Source organism: Kwoniella botswanensis, chromosome 1 (genome assembly GCF_036426115.1).
Source record: "Kwoniella botswanensis chromosome 1, complete sequence".
Classification (NCBI taxonomy): domain Eukaryota; kingdom Fungi; phylum Basidiomycota; class Tremellomycetes; order Tremellales; family Cryptococcaceae; genus Kwoniella; species Kwoniella botswanensis.
The window spans coordinates 16,715,491-16,728,461 of NC_088599.1; the positions used below are offsets into that span (position 1 = coordinate 16,715,491).

At 43.8% G+C, this 12,971-nt stretch overlaps 5 protein-coding genes across 5 annotated transcripts; 1 reads left to right on the forward strand and 4 right to left on the reverse strand.

The window, feature by feature from the left end:
- Window positions 1-36: 36 nt before the first annotated feature.
- On the reverse strand, window positions 37-1,017 carry L199_006323 (uncharacterized protein; the record flags this gene model as incomplete). Its single annotated transcript, XM_064892023.1, has 4 exons — window positions 37-165; window positions 292-437; window positions 561-655; window positions 950-1,017. The coding sequence occupies 4 exons, from the start codon at window positions 1,015-1,017 to the stop codon at window positions 37-39; spliced, it is 438 nt and encodes a 145-aa protein (XP_064748095.1).
- A 446-nt stretch (window positions 1,018-1,463) lies between these two features.
- On the reverse strand, window positions 1,464-3,827 carry L199_006324 (uncharacterized protein; the record flags this gene model as incomplete). The annotated part of the gene is made up of 12 exons (XM_064892024.1): window positions 1,464-1,534; window positions 1,593-1,849; window positions 1,927-2,115; window positions 2,216-2,430; window positions 2,529-2,648; window positions 2,720-2,815; window positions 2,888-2,956; window positions 3,019-3,115; window positions 3,178-3,189; window positions 3,253-3,336; window positions 3,412-3,523; window positions 3,617-3,827. 12 exons carry the CDS (start codon window positions 3,825-3,827, stop codon window positions 1,464-1,466), a joined length of 1,533 nt encoding a protein of 510 aa, XP_064748096.1.
- A 706-nt stretch (window positions 3,828-4,533) lies between these two features.
- On the reverse strand, window positions 4,534-9,030 carry L199_006325 (uncharacterized protein; the record flags this gene model as incomplete). Its single annotated transcript, XM_064892025.1, has 19 exons — window positions 4,534-4,692; window positions 4,749-4,871; window positions 5,021-5,246; window positions 5,329-5,515; window positions 5,577-5,679; window positions 5,742-5,762; window positions 5,823-6,008; window positions 6,078-6,164; window positions 6,226-6,417; window positions 6,476-6,531; window positions 6,581-6,596; window positions 6,652-7,302; window positions 7,354-7,532; window positions 7,590-7,599; window positions 7,653-7,924; window positions 8,009-8,102; window positions 8,160-8,326; window positions 8,402-8,689; window positions 8,754-9,030. The coding sequence occupies 19 exons, from the start codon at window positions 9,028-9,030 to the stop codon at window positions 4,534-4,536; spliced, it is 3,294 nt and encodes a 1,097-aa protein (XP_064748097.1).
- Window positions 9,031-9,289: 259 nt separating this feature from the next.
- L199_006326 (uncharacterized protein) lies at window positions 9,290-11,608 on the forward strand (the record flags this gene model as incomplete). The annotated part of the gene is made up of 9 exons (XM_064892026.1): window positions 9,290-9,417; window positions 9,477-9,692; window positions 9,752-9,822; window positions 9,876-10,014; window positions 10,095-10,181; window positions 10,239-10,337; window positions 10,427-10,851; window positions 10,991-11,230; window positions 11,454-11,608. 9 exons carry the CDS (start codon window positions 9,290-9,292, stop codon window positions 11,606-11,608), a joined length of 1,560 nt encoding a protein of 519 aa, XP_064748098.1.
- Window positions 11,609-11,626: 18 nt separating this feature from the next.
- Window positions 11,627-12,699, reverse strand: L199_006327 (uncharacterized protein; the record flags this gene model as incomplete). The annotated part of the gene is made up of 5 exons (XM_064892027.1): window positions 11,627-11,750; window positions 11,820-12,107; window positions 12,190-12,424; window positions 12,489-12,575; window positions 12,651-12,699. 5 exons carry the CDS (start codon window positions 12,697-12,699, stop codon window positions 11,627-11,629), a joined length of 783 nt encoding a protein of 260 aa, XP_064748099.1.
- Window positions 12,700-12,971: the final 272 nt, after the last annotated feature.

Sequence of the window (12,971 nt, forward strand, 5' to 3'; positions counted from 1 at the left end):
CACAATGCATATAATATCGAGTCGCCTCATGCCTAATTAAGCACTAGGTTGACCACTTCCTCCTCCTCTGGGTTTGACAACAGGATCCCAAGCCCTGATCTTGGGTGCGGTCGTGGAGTAGGTTTTGAATGCTCCTCGAGTTCCAGTCATATTTTCGATGAAGGGCTACAAGATGAAGTTTGTAAGCGATAGTCCAATTAGACTTGAGGTTCCAAATGAAAATATGAGCATGAGTGATTTGAGATCACGAGAACATAAAGTTAAACAGTACGACCTGAATATTCTACTCACAGCTTTCCAGGGTGGTGTAACGGCTTTGACTATAGGATCTTCGGTCGGAGCATCCTTTCGAATATGCGATATCCAAGAGTGCCATTCTGGTGGGACCTGGGAGGCGTTGAAGTCATCTTGAGAGTAATCTACCCATCTGTGTCGACCTGAAATGATCCATGAAGTAAGCTAAAATTCACGTCTTGCAATAACGAAGAAATGACAGGAAACACAGGAGAGTATATAGCCCCTCCTTCCGACTGCCATATGATAAGTGTATAGTAGCTCACCTGGTATCTCTTCCTTTGGATCGGTATTTTCGAAATACCTATTCCCAAATTGATCTGTTCCTACTAATCTACCCATCTTGGCATCACCGATATACCTGTTAGGTAAAGTTGAGAGATAGGAATTAGCTATAGTTGTGATAACCAAGCAAGCAATTGACAGTTTTCCAAATTCCATCCTTCTTAATACTCCACTTCAATCAATACGACAATTCTCTCGTGATCCTTTTTCTCGATTTTGACATCTGGCAGCTGATCCTAAGTCCAATCCCCATTCGATCCCTATACATCCTCCATTCAATTTGAACACCATTTTCTCTTCCTTCTGACTCCTGCCGAGATCGAGATCCTCATCCATTCCACTAACCAAGCCAAATTGAAAGAATACCCACGTCATTTGCCTGAACCATTCCTTGAACCCTACTGCCCTAGCATGTCTTATCGTCCTAGCTAAAGACATTGTGTGGTGTGCGATTTGATATCGATATGTGTATATGTACGATAAAGCTGACAAGCGATGAATCACAACACTTGAAGAGTAGTTCTGGTAGAGAGAGATGCAGGAGATGAGGATGGTGGACGACGGAATCAATTTGTCCCACCATTTATCGATTTAAGTGCGATTCGATTGGTTCTTGTTTTCATTCAATGTGGCACCTTCCAACCTTCATTGCTTGCTTGTGCTTGTATGGTCTTGTCATGCATTTATCACGGCGAGTCTCACATGTATGTAACACACAAATCATACGAGCATAGGAGGGAGAAAACGTTCAGTCAAAGCAAGAGAAGATTACGAAATATAGATATAAATAACAAAGCCTAAGAAAGAAAAATCTACGTTGAATCGAATATCATAGTGGGCATAACACCAATTCCAGATTTGTTCATATGAAAAGCTTTAATCATCTATTTAGGTGAAATGGGATGATCGAATTTAGGTCCCGAGGCTGGTGGTCCAGGTGCTGTAGTTGCTGATGCTACGATCCAACATGAGCAGACGTCCATTGAAAAAGTCATGCGTAAGCAGTCACTTACGGACGGAAGTAGCCGTACCAGCCGTATCCACACTATTGATCGACGCAGTATCTGCGGTAGTGGACACAGAGAGAGGAGAAGGTTTTGAGGGAGCAGAAGGTGACTGGGGGACAGAAGAGGACTGCGAGGTGAGAGATTCAGGTACAGATGATTTCCTTGGAGTTTGTCTTGGTGAGGCGGTAGTTTGCGAAGGAGATTTATCACCGAATATCCATTGTCGTACTTTATCTTCCATCTCTTGTCGATCTTTTGGAAGGCTAATAAGCATACCATCATCAGTACAGCAGTCCACCTATAACACAGTCATGATGTGATGGAGGCAACGTCTACTCACTTGTCAACATCCAACTTGGGCATCCACCTATCACCCGAAACATGCTTAAAGAACCTAGCTTCTGGAACTTCACCCGCGGCTTCTCTCTTCTTCGCTAATTCCCTTTGTCTATCTTCGACAGTGGTTTTGGCCGCGGTTGCGCCATGCATGTCTGCAGCTTTGATAGCTTCGGTAAGTTTAGTCCATAGCCTAAAAACATATCAAATTAGTATTGCAAGGCGGCGTACGAGGACATGAATTTCGAAAGACCGAAGCCAATGGAATCGATTGAAAGGCTAAGCCAACTCACCTTCTCGACTCGTACTCTTCCTGTTCAGACTCAGGCAACACATTCTTAGGCACCACTCTTGCTTTAGCGGGATCGAATACGGTCCTCTTCTGCTTTGTCTTCTTATCTGTATAGTCCATAGCCGATGACCAGTGACCAGAGAGATCACCAATGTCAGTTCGTCCTGGTCCAGTGACTTTTCCAGAAATCACATTGTATCCTCCCGATATCCAGCCCTAAACATAGGACAATGACAACATTAGCATATTTGTAGCTTCGCACAAGTTTGGGGTGAATGAGGGATATATGGCGTAAAACCACATAGATGACTTACCTTGGCTTTGAAATCCACATCCGCATGGTACTCCGTAGCTTGACAATCGATAGTCGAAAGTTCACACAGCTCCAATAACATCTTTCCGAAGAGGATACCTCGAGCGTACGTGTTAGGCATCTACGCCAGAGAAAGCAACAAACATCAGCTTATCGTCTAGTAGATTGGTCTGCTATGACGATAGAACTCACAGTGATCACATAGTCACCATCTTCTGGTCTGTCCAATAACCGTATTCTGTCTTCGCCTTCCATAATGGTGGCAGCGCTATTTCCGAGGAATCGACTCTGCATTGCGAAAAAGTCAGCTTAGTTCCTGATGCATGTAATCATTATCACGATCGCAAAGGACTCGCTCACTTTCGGTTTCAACTCTCCAGTGACCAGCAATCCGTTCTTAGGTGACACGTAGAAGAAAGCAGATACAGGCTGGTGGTTTACACAAGTCAGCTCTGCGCATTCTCGCTTTTGCAAGGTAAGAGATCGCTTACAGGATGATGAGATACTTGCTCAGCGATGTAAAATCCCTCTGTACCATCTGGGTAGGTATAGCTACACCTGAAGAACTCTCCTAACACGGGGTTGTACCTGTCCAAATGCTCATCAGCTTGTGTCCCTCCTGGCGACTTATCTTACTTAGGGTAGCTTACGGTTTCTTAACACTATGATGATGGTTAAATCAGCTAAACCTCGTTGGCTCACTCAGTACAGAAATGGTAGCTCACCCTTTAGGCTTGATATGCCATCCACTAAGATAATAAGTCATGACTCTTATAAATCTCTCCTTAGCATCCGGTTCAGCTCCGGCCCTATATCGTCAGACAAAGATATCAGCTCCTGCTCTTAAGCTTCACGCAAGGGGGATGAAGGGTGTATGTACATACCCAAAGATCAATTCAGGGTGGGAAAAGAAATCTGTGATTCTCTCTAACAAACTTCTAGGTTCGAGTACGAAAGTGGGTAGAGCGATTTTGGACAAGTCCATTCCTGGTCGTACTGCATAAACACACCATACACATCAGTAATCAGGCCTACATAACTTCGCATTGGTATCAATCGAGAGGAAGGGGAGAAAACGACATGACATACGTTGGGAAATCAAAGCCATCAACACATTTCCTTCCTCCTTATCCAACGTGGAAGTATCATCCGGATCACCATCATCGATCTGAGTCTCTCCGTCTTTCTCCTTTGGACCACCTCCCTGAGATCCCGTCGAGAGAGCAGATGCGGAGGAGGCTCTTCTCGATTTGGAAGATTTCAGGGAGAGCGAGTCGATACCTTGTGATAACAATCCCATGTTTGTTCCGGGGCGATGCCAAGACTTTGTCTCTATATATAATTCTTGTCGTCAAGGGCGGGTATGGGATGGAGGTGTACGAGTTCGTTCGAGCTGTTGGTAGTAGTATGGATGTTGATGTTGATGTGAGTATAGATAGATAAGTCGAATTGATGGATTGATGGATTGATTGGATAGGTAGGCCGAGTGGTTATATACGCTAAGCTGGGATAAATGACCGATGGCAAATCACTTGTACTTGTATTTTCAAGTAACAAAGTTCGCTGTGACACGTTTATCCAGACCGACGCTTCGAGCAGGCGATGGTATATCGAATGTAGATAACTGTCAATCACACTGATGGAGAACGCTGCAAGCTGACGAACGTTGTCGTCTTTTCTGTTTCCTGTTTTCTGTTTGATTAACAGGACTATATACGAGTAAAGTTCACCCAAAACCAAACTGCGTCATCACCCAATTTGCTAAGATGGGGCCGAGCTGTCTGTTACGTAATCCAATCATACCACCAAACTGCCAATGGTACTACTTCCCTTGATCCTCTACAGTACTCCTCATGTATAAATACGATGCTCATAGCTGGTGCAACAAGTATCTTCTACTGCATGCGAGTCTATTCAGATGCTGTACATGTGTATAAATAAGTTGATCGGTATAACAGAGTTACAAACCCCTTTGATCCCTAGTATTGTTTGCCACATCCCTGGATTTACCATCCCCCATCCGAAGCACCAGCACCGGGATGACTCCTATCACTACTGGCACTGCTAATCATCCGAGGAGTTTCCTCACCAGCACGAGAATGTAGTGAAGATAAAGGTAAGACACTCTCGTCCTGGATGGGCTTCTTAAGATATACCTCGTCTCCCTATATAACAATGTCAATTCGGATCATATTGAAGGGAAAAAAAATCGTCAACTCACCTCTAGAGGGGTGGTAGAGAATGATAAACCCTTATCAAAGTGTTTGGAGAAACATTGTCTAGCTAAGTCGTAGTCGATATGCGAGGATAGCTTCTTACGCGGTTGAACAGTAAGACTGTGTCTCTGTGTATGGAATAGTATATCAGCTTGGGACCCAATAGATTAGAATATACCCGGGGGAAACCCCCGTCGGACCGTCGGAGAGGCGGAATTTGGGCTGTTAGAGGGAGGTGGGACGGATAGATATAGATGGATATTAACGACCAACTCACCGCATCAACATTACTATCCAATACAGCCGGTGAATGAGCACCTTCACTTATACTCAATCTAATGGAGAAATCTTTTTGACCTCTTGTCGAAGCGTTCCCTGAACTCTTCTCCCAGAGTTCGATCGTACAGTGTGAACAATAGTCCAATTCAGGGATACGGACATTGGTGAATGGCAAGCCGGAAGCTAGTAGGAGGTGAACAAAGGTAGTGATATGGGATTCTTTGCTATAAGACATGCAAGGTATCAGTATCATCACATAGAGATTTGACCGCTCTTAAGTGCTTTTGAAGAGGAGGAGGCACTCACGTGAAGTAGAAACATGCCAAACTTTTACCAGTAGTCTTAGCTTCATCCAGATCTTCCCATACCTTTCGCAATAACGGTAAACTAGTCAAAACTCCAATCTCCTCTTTCGCCTCAGCATCGAATCCATATTCCTGAGGAGCGACCAGGTCGAAAAGAGCTTTGGCTCGACCATACAGATCGTGTAGTCCTAATTACCAGGATCGATTGATCAGCTGGTATACTCTCTATGATTACAATGGATAACTCACGTCGATCTTGATTCTCCACTCCCGGCTTGAAGTTTTGGCCTTTACCTTCTGGATCAAATACTGCGAAGAGGAATGTTCGATTGTGGAGACTATCGTATTTGATCTGCAATACAAAGGGTCATGTAAGCTTGTTTTCGTATGGTAGAGGGACTCAGGGAAGCTTACACTATCGTATAATTCGGACACCTAATAATGATCATGTATATGTCAGTCGATGGCCTAATCACCTAGTCATGCACAACTCACCCTGGAAGGATCAAATTTCTCTTGTTTCACCCCAACCCAATCTTCGAATATCTTCTCCCATCTTTCCCTGAACAACCAAGGTGAATCACCAGAACACCATCTCTGTTGAGGGATCTTCTCGACGTTACCGTTCTCGTAGTTACGTCTCATAATTGATCGAAGTTCGGTAAGTTGTTCGATTACATCCTATTAACCATCATTGAGGATGAGTATTTGACAATTTCAATGGTGATGACGTGTAATGACACAACCCACCTTGACAACTTCAACCGGTTCTTTCTTGAACGATTTTGGCCAAGCTAATTCCGGTCGTTTCTCAGTTTCACCAGTCCGCAAAAGGATCTATAACGTATACCGGTTATGAGCTTATCACCATTCCTCGCTGAAAATCTAGCTGGCCCACCTTAAGCTTCTTCTTGGCCTCAGTCATCTTCTCCTTCCCAGCGTTATTGTCATCAAGCAGATCTCTTCGTTGGATCAGATGACTGATCTGAGGACATGGTTCAGGTGGATTACGGCCACCAGCTATCGTCGACGAATGAGATGAACCGCCTTCCAGACCAAGAAGCGCGTTGGCGAAGATTTGAGCGGTGTTCTGGAAAAGCCATATCTATAAGCATTCCGTATCTACCTTTCAGCAGACTAACACTCACGATAACTCGTCGCTCTGACGAAGTGTAAATCTTGACATTGTTCAATACATCCTTGTCTGTATGAAATCAGCATGCGAATCGTAGCATATAGTAAGGTCAACATACTCATAATCATGATATCCTAAGTCATAACAGTTCGTCAGCCCAAGTGAATTCACTGAAAGAGCTAAATTCACCTTCTTGAACGCATCACCCAAATCTCTCGATTGGTATCTACTGGAATGCGTACTTTCTCCGCCCCACTTGACAACAAGTTGCATCTTCTCCAGTCCTTCCGGTATCTCATCATCTCCTAATGGTTGCCCGTTCAATTCTGGAGTTTGTGACGTACAGCTGTCAGAGGCAGTAGTAGTATTGTCAATCGTAGATGGATTGGTACTTTCGGTAATTGTCGATAGAGTTGATTCAGTTTGAGTATCATTCGAATTTGGATTATCATGGGGTCCAGAAGAACTTCCCCTTCTCAACCAATCATGTACCTTCTTCTTTCCCTCAGTTTCGGTCAACTCATCCTCTTCATCCGATCCTTTCTTTTCTTTGTCTTTTTTCTCCTTCTTCTCTTTATCCTTATCACCCTTCTTCTTAGCGAAACTGGGTTTGAGCTGGGCTTTCGTACCGGGTAAAGACATCTTCTTGCCCAGGGCTTCTTGAATCTGACCTAGTTTGGTTATCACTTCAGGTGTTACTCCGGGAGTTTGAGCAGATTCTTCGGCAGCAGCTAAGATATATTGTAGTTGTCTGGTATCACGTAGGATGATCTCTTCTCGGTGACCTCGGAGTAATCGTAAGAATGGTTTGGACCATTGTTCATGAGCAGGGAAAGAGAACTGGACAGGAGAGTAAGCAGACGGTATGAAGTATAAGAGGGTTTGACTCACTTTAAGCTTCATCTTTGGTGTTCTATCAGCATGACGAAGTACGGTCACAGTAGCTCGCAGAGTGGATGTTGTCGAGCCACTGCCTGCTTCAGCATCGGCTACTACTGCTGGTAGACCAGCTTGGACTTTTCGCTCTCGGGCAAGTTGGCAGACACCGGATAGGATCTCAGCGGCTTTGTCTGTGATGCATCGCACAATCAGTATAATTGTCGACACTCAATAAATATATCCCTTACCGTAATATGCCTGATGATGAACATGTCAGCTCATTGTCTTCACTATACAGCCAGTTGACTCACCTGATTGCCTTTGACGAAACTCCATCCGTTCACATCGATCACCATACTCCTCGAACCACCCTCGCATCGAAGCAAGTCAAATCCACAAACTCTCTGTCCGAAAGCTTCAACTACATCTTTAGCATATCTTCCTTCATCTTCCGACAGAGGGGTGATAAATCTGGTCTCCTTCCCATCTGCATTTCGTCGTACTAGACCATCAACCACGGGTGATTTACGTGTTTCGGCGTGATAGAATTTGGATCCGACTGTGTAGACTTTGATATCTTCGGCTGTACCGCGAAAGCAGATTTGATGTCAGCTTAGAAGCCTTCTGCATAAACCTGGAGAGGGGTATCACAGCAACTCCTACTCACCATTATCCACGTTAATGAACTCCTCGTATATGTATGATCCAATCGTTCTGGGGTGGTACAAATTCGGATCATATTCACTCGACTTGTTTCCAACCTACATGTCCTACGGTCATCAATAAACACATCGGTCTATATGATCGCTTTCACTCACCTTTCTAAACAATCTCCTTCCACCACCACCTCGATGGTATATATAAACATTATGATTTTCTCCATCAACCGGTTTCTCTACAAAGGGCTTTTCGATAACTTTCCCATCAATTATAATGGCATCACCATCCTCTCTTAGGATGACCTCTCTACCTCTAGGAACTTGTTCTTTCTTCGCTTTGTTCTTCCATCTTTCGGGAACTACCACTTCTCCCCATTCATCTTCATCTTTTGCTTTAGGACCAGGTAAGACCAGTCCGAGGTCCCTCCTCACTTTCCGCCTCAAGACCCGGGGTATACGCGGTCCTCCATCTCTTGAAACTTCCGCTCTGGACGGTGTAGGCACGCCAATATGATCTAAGATCGCTAGCACCAATCGTCTATCCCATAAGAGCGATTGCATAGATAAGGAATTGATTGATATGGGTGGGGTACGGTTGGGCAGTTGGGTATAGGAAATGGCTTTGGGCAAGGGGAAGTCAGTAGAGAAGAATGATATTAGGACATCAACAGGTGGCCAGTGTGATATATCTATGACATTGTTCATACATCATACGTCAGCTGTGATCTGAAGTTTTCTATGAATTGAATTCACCTTCTTCAAGAATAACGACATCTCCAAAAATCTTGACATCCACTCCACCCCTCTCAATGTCCACTAATCTCGTTAAAATCTCCCTCATAGCTTTGCTCCTTGCTTTCACATCCATCGCGCATACCCCCAAGACCACGACGGGCCTTTTACCAGGAGCGAGAGAAGAGGAATTCATAGGTGAAGGAGAAGGTGGTCGTTTATCTCCTGAGGAGGAAGGTGTTTTATATAGGAAACGGTTGGTCGTGGGCGACGGGGGAGGGGGAGGTCCCATCGACATCTTGAGTCAGAAGGACTGGGTCTATACACAGGTGACTTGGTAAATGGGGATATGCTCGATATATCGAATAAGATAAGAGATAAACGTGAAAGAAAATAGATATTGCACCACCGCTCTCTTGGGTGTTTAACTTTATTCGATCGAGTGGGTGTGATTAGGAGCCCCACCATCATACATACAATTCACGAACGTTTTTACATTGTTTGGTTTCTGTTCCTATTTACCATTGCCTTTCTGCCTTCGCTATGCATCAAAGAGTATGAAAGACCTGGTAACTGCATTATCACTAGGAGCAGAAGCTATTCTAAGATCCGACGAAGGGTGTTTGGACATAGCGAAAGAGACGGAGGAAGCAGCCAGGTATATAGCACATAATCTGGATGAGAGGTATGTCAAACCCCCTTGTTTCGAAAAGTAAAGAGCTCATATCTCGAATGTCCATACAGAGAAGAATTAGTCGACATTGAAGACGATGAGACTATATTCGAAGCATTGTCAACATTCTGGGATGGACTAGCGCAAGCTTTCGATCCCAGTCAAGCGGCCAATAACGATAGGAAAGGATGGGCATCAGAGGATTCGAGGATCCAACTTGCTTTGGCATTGGGTAAACTGGAGAGGAATTTGATAGCTGGGATACAAGCATTCCAAGATAGAGCTGAGTGAGTAATAGAAATCTCCCAATGGTGGTGTGAATGAAACAAGCTAATATCGGAGGCAGACAGCATGAATTATCGATAAGAAGGTTAATATTCAATATCTCGACCTTCGTTCGAATTGAAGATCCGAACTGTACTTTGCTCCTTCTCATATCTTTGATTGCCCATGCTAATCGTAATTGATAGTTTTCACATTCCAATCGGTACTTGCTCAACTACTATGTAATCTCATCTCGCCGTCCACCTCTCAATCAGGTGCAGACCGGATGGCGGATAAATACCTTAAAATCTATCTTTCCGGACAAAGAGATGACGATGTGATGATGTAAGTTGTTCTATAATTCGAACATTCTTCAGGTGTCGTGCAAGGACTATGTGCTATACTGACAATGTTATATGATATAGACGTTTACTCGACTCGAGGGATACAAAGACCAATCACGCTACTTTGCATCTACTCAATAACATCGTGAGAGGTAGTGAAGCTAGATTGTGAGTCACTTCCCATTGCACAATATGGGTTCAACAGCCTAAAATCATCAATCTCAGGAAATTGCTTCTGTCAAAACCCGGTATAAGGTGGTTATCCAAGATTCTAAATCGGATGGACGAATGGGTAGAAATCCATGACGGTCTATTTGAACTCGGGTAAGCCATCATCCATGTATATAGAGACAAACAACTGATAATAGTCATATTTGCTGATTCGTTTTGACTTATATGATTGTATGCATTAGCGCATCAATGTTCAATTCTCTCATTGATCTTTCTCTCCATCCTCAACTATTCGATCTCCTCGGCACGACCTCAGAAGTAATCACACCTTCTCAAACTGTCTTATTAAAGATACTCGACTCTCACTTATCATCTTCCCGACATTCACCTCCTTCTCCAAGTCCACATTTATTCCTCATACCGCTTTTCCACAATCTATCGAGGTACACGACGATAAGTATCAATTCGGGACAGGACGATCCGAGGTTGCCTAAAGTGTTCGAAGGGTTGATATTGGTTTGTGAAGGGTTGAGTGCTATTGGTCTGTCGGTTCAGGCTAGGAAAGATTCCAAGGACATCGTAGATGATGATTTAGCGGGAGATGAGGATATGGTGAAGGTGATGAAGAGCAGTGAAGATGGAGAAGGTGTGGTCAAACCTTCCATAGGTATGTCTCGTCGCTTGTACAGTGTTACAAGCAATGGTTTCCGCGGAGCTTTCTTTCGCCTGGGAACGCATTCTGCAATAAGAGGATTCCCGTACTATCGTCTACAATGCAATGCCAGGCTGACGTGTTTGTAATACAGAGCTTCTCCGTTCTCTCGACAAATTCTTCCCCCGTATCAATCCTCGAATACAACCCACCTCTTCAGCCACGATCACACCGATATCAGAAGAACTAAAACCGTTCTCCAATCTAAAACGGAATATAGTCCAACTACTCGGTGTACTGACTTTCGAAGATACCTCAGTGGGAGATCAGGTCAGAGAATGTGAGGGTATACAATTGGTTTTGGGAATGACGGAGATTGACGAAAATAATCCTTGTGAGTGCATAATTATATCCGAAAGATGATTCTTCCTCTTCTTCATCCCTTGATTGTCGGCTGTCCCGCCTCCACTATTCTCCTATCCGCCTTCCCTCACACTTGTGTTCCTCTTCACTTCGCTCCTACTCTATTTGCACTCTATTTCTATCCGCCTTCGTTTGCGCCTTGTCTCTTCTCGTCGAGCCCCTCCGATTTGCCTTGCTAATAACATCCATTTCAGATCTTCGAGAGCACGCTCTGCTTTGCGTGCGCAATCTTATGCTAAACAACCCCGACAACCAGGCCATCATAACACAAATGAACCCCGTCGGAGTCCTCTCACCGGAGAACGGCGAGATCTTACCCGTGCCAGAGAAGATGAAAAAGAAGTCATAGACAATGCATCAATGTTATCTATGGTGCTCTTTCATCTACGAACGAAGGATAATCTACCCAATTGACCAATAACACTGTATCGTCAAATACCTGTTGGGCTTTTAAGTGTTCTCTCTCTCCATTGGTATTGATCAAATCGACCCTGGGGTATCAACCGTCATCGATCAGCATCAGCATAAAGTCTTACTGATTTGATTATTTGTTTACTTACATTCTATCTCCTGGAGTATTTTCAGTCGCTTTGGTAATAGCATAGGCATGTGCACCCCAAAGGGTAGTACATCCCTCGGCTTTGGTCTGAAGTACCATAGGACTTTCATTAACTTTTAGTATAATTTGCCAGAAATCTTCTAAATCTTTAGGTTCCTTTCCCTCAGCTCGTTTACCAGTGATCATCGTCATTGCTACTCCCGGTGCGAGGGATGGCATACCCCCTTCACCCCTTGGATCGGTTACTATACCTTGATGAATTGGCGCTTGGTATAACGCTCCTGGCCACCTAAACATGATATCACATAAACAGGTCATCCAACGTGCATATAAATAAGGGATGTCAGTGTTTGGATGATAGGCTGACTCACCAGATATCAGTCTTTGAATCATTACGATGTCTCACATCCCCAACGTTCAACTGAGTTTTCCTAATTTCAGATTTAACACCTTCTTCATCTTTAGGTAAAGTCCAACATGTCGATGTTACTTGTTCTATCGAATTGAAACCTGCTCCTTCATCAAATGTTATTAGAGATTTGACGTATAGCGGAGCTCGATCTGCGAGTGTCATGATAGATGCGACGTATCCGCAATCGAGGTGGTCTAACAAGTTAAGTGGTAAGTACAGTCCTTGGTCCAGATGAGTGCATTGCTCTGTCGTACTTACGCTGCTCAATATCATCAGGAGAAGGTATACCCGAAGGACCAAACAATGGTCCTACATCCCTTTTGTAAATTGGAGTGGCATTGATGACTGATCATATGAGATATTAGACATCACGTCAGCTTAGAACATATGAGTTACTGACGAAAGAAGGAAGGTACTTACGTAGACTTGTACACAGTACAAGAGAAGAAACAAATAGATTTGTGAGCATGATATATAGTACAATGAGATTGTTCAAGGCACAGAAAGAGGAGCAGAATATACGATGATATTGCTAACAGAACACTTGAGGTGATTTACAAACTAAACATTCGATCTTATATAGAGATTTGTCAACGACCATCTCAATTCACCTCTTTTGTCTATGTGAAATTTTGATTAATATTTAGATATCTAGGAGTGCTGAGAAAGGAGAAGATAATCTGGCTTACAGATGTAAAAGGGGTCGGATCAAGATTTGCTGGATTACCCCTGTGGTGGATT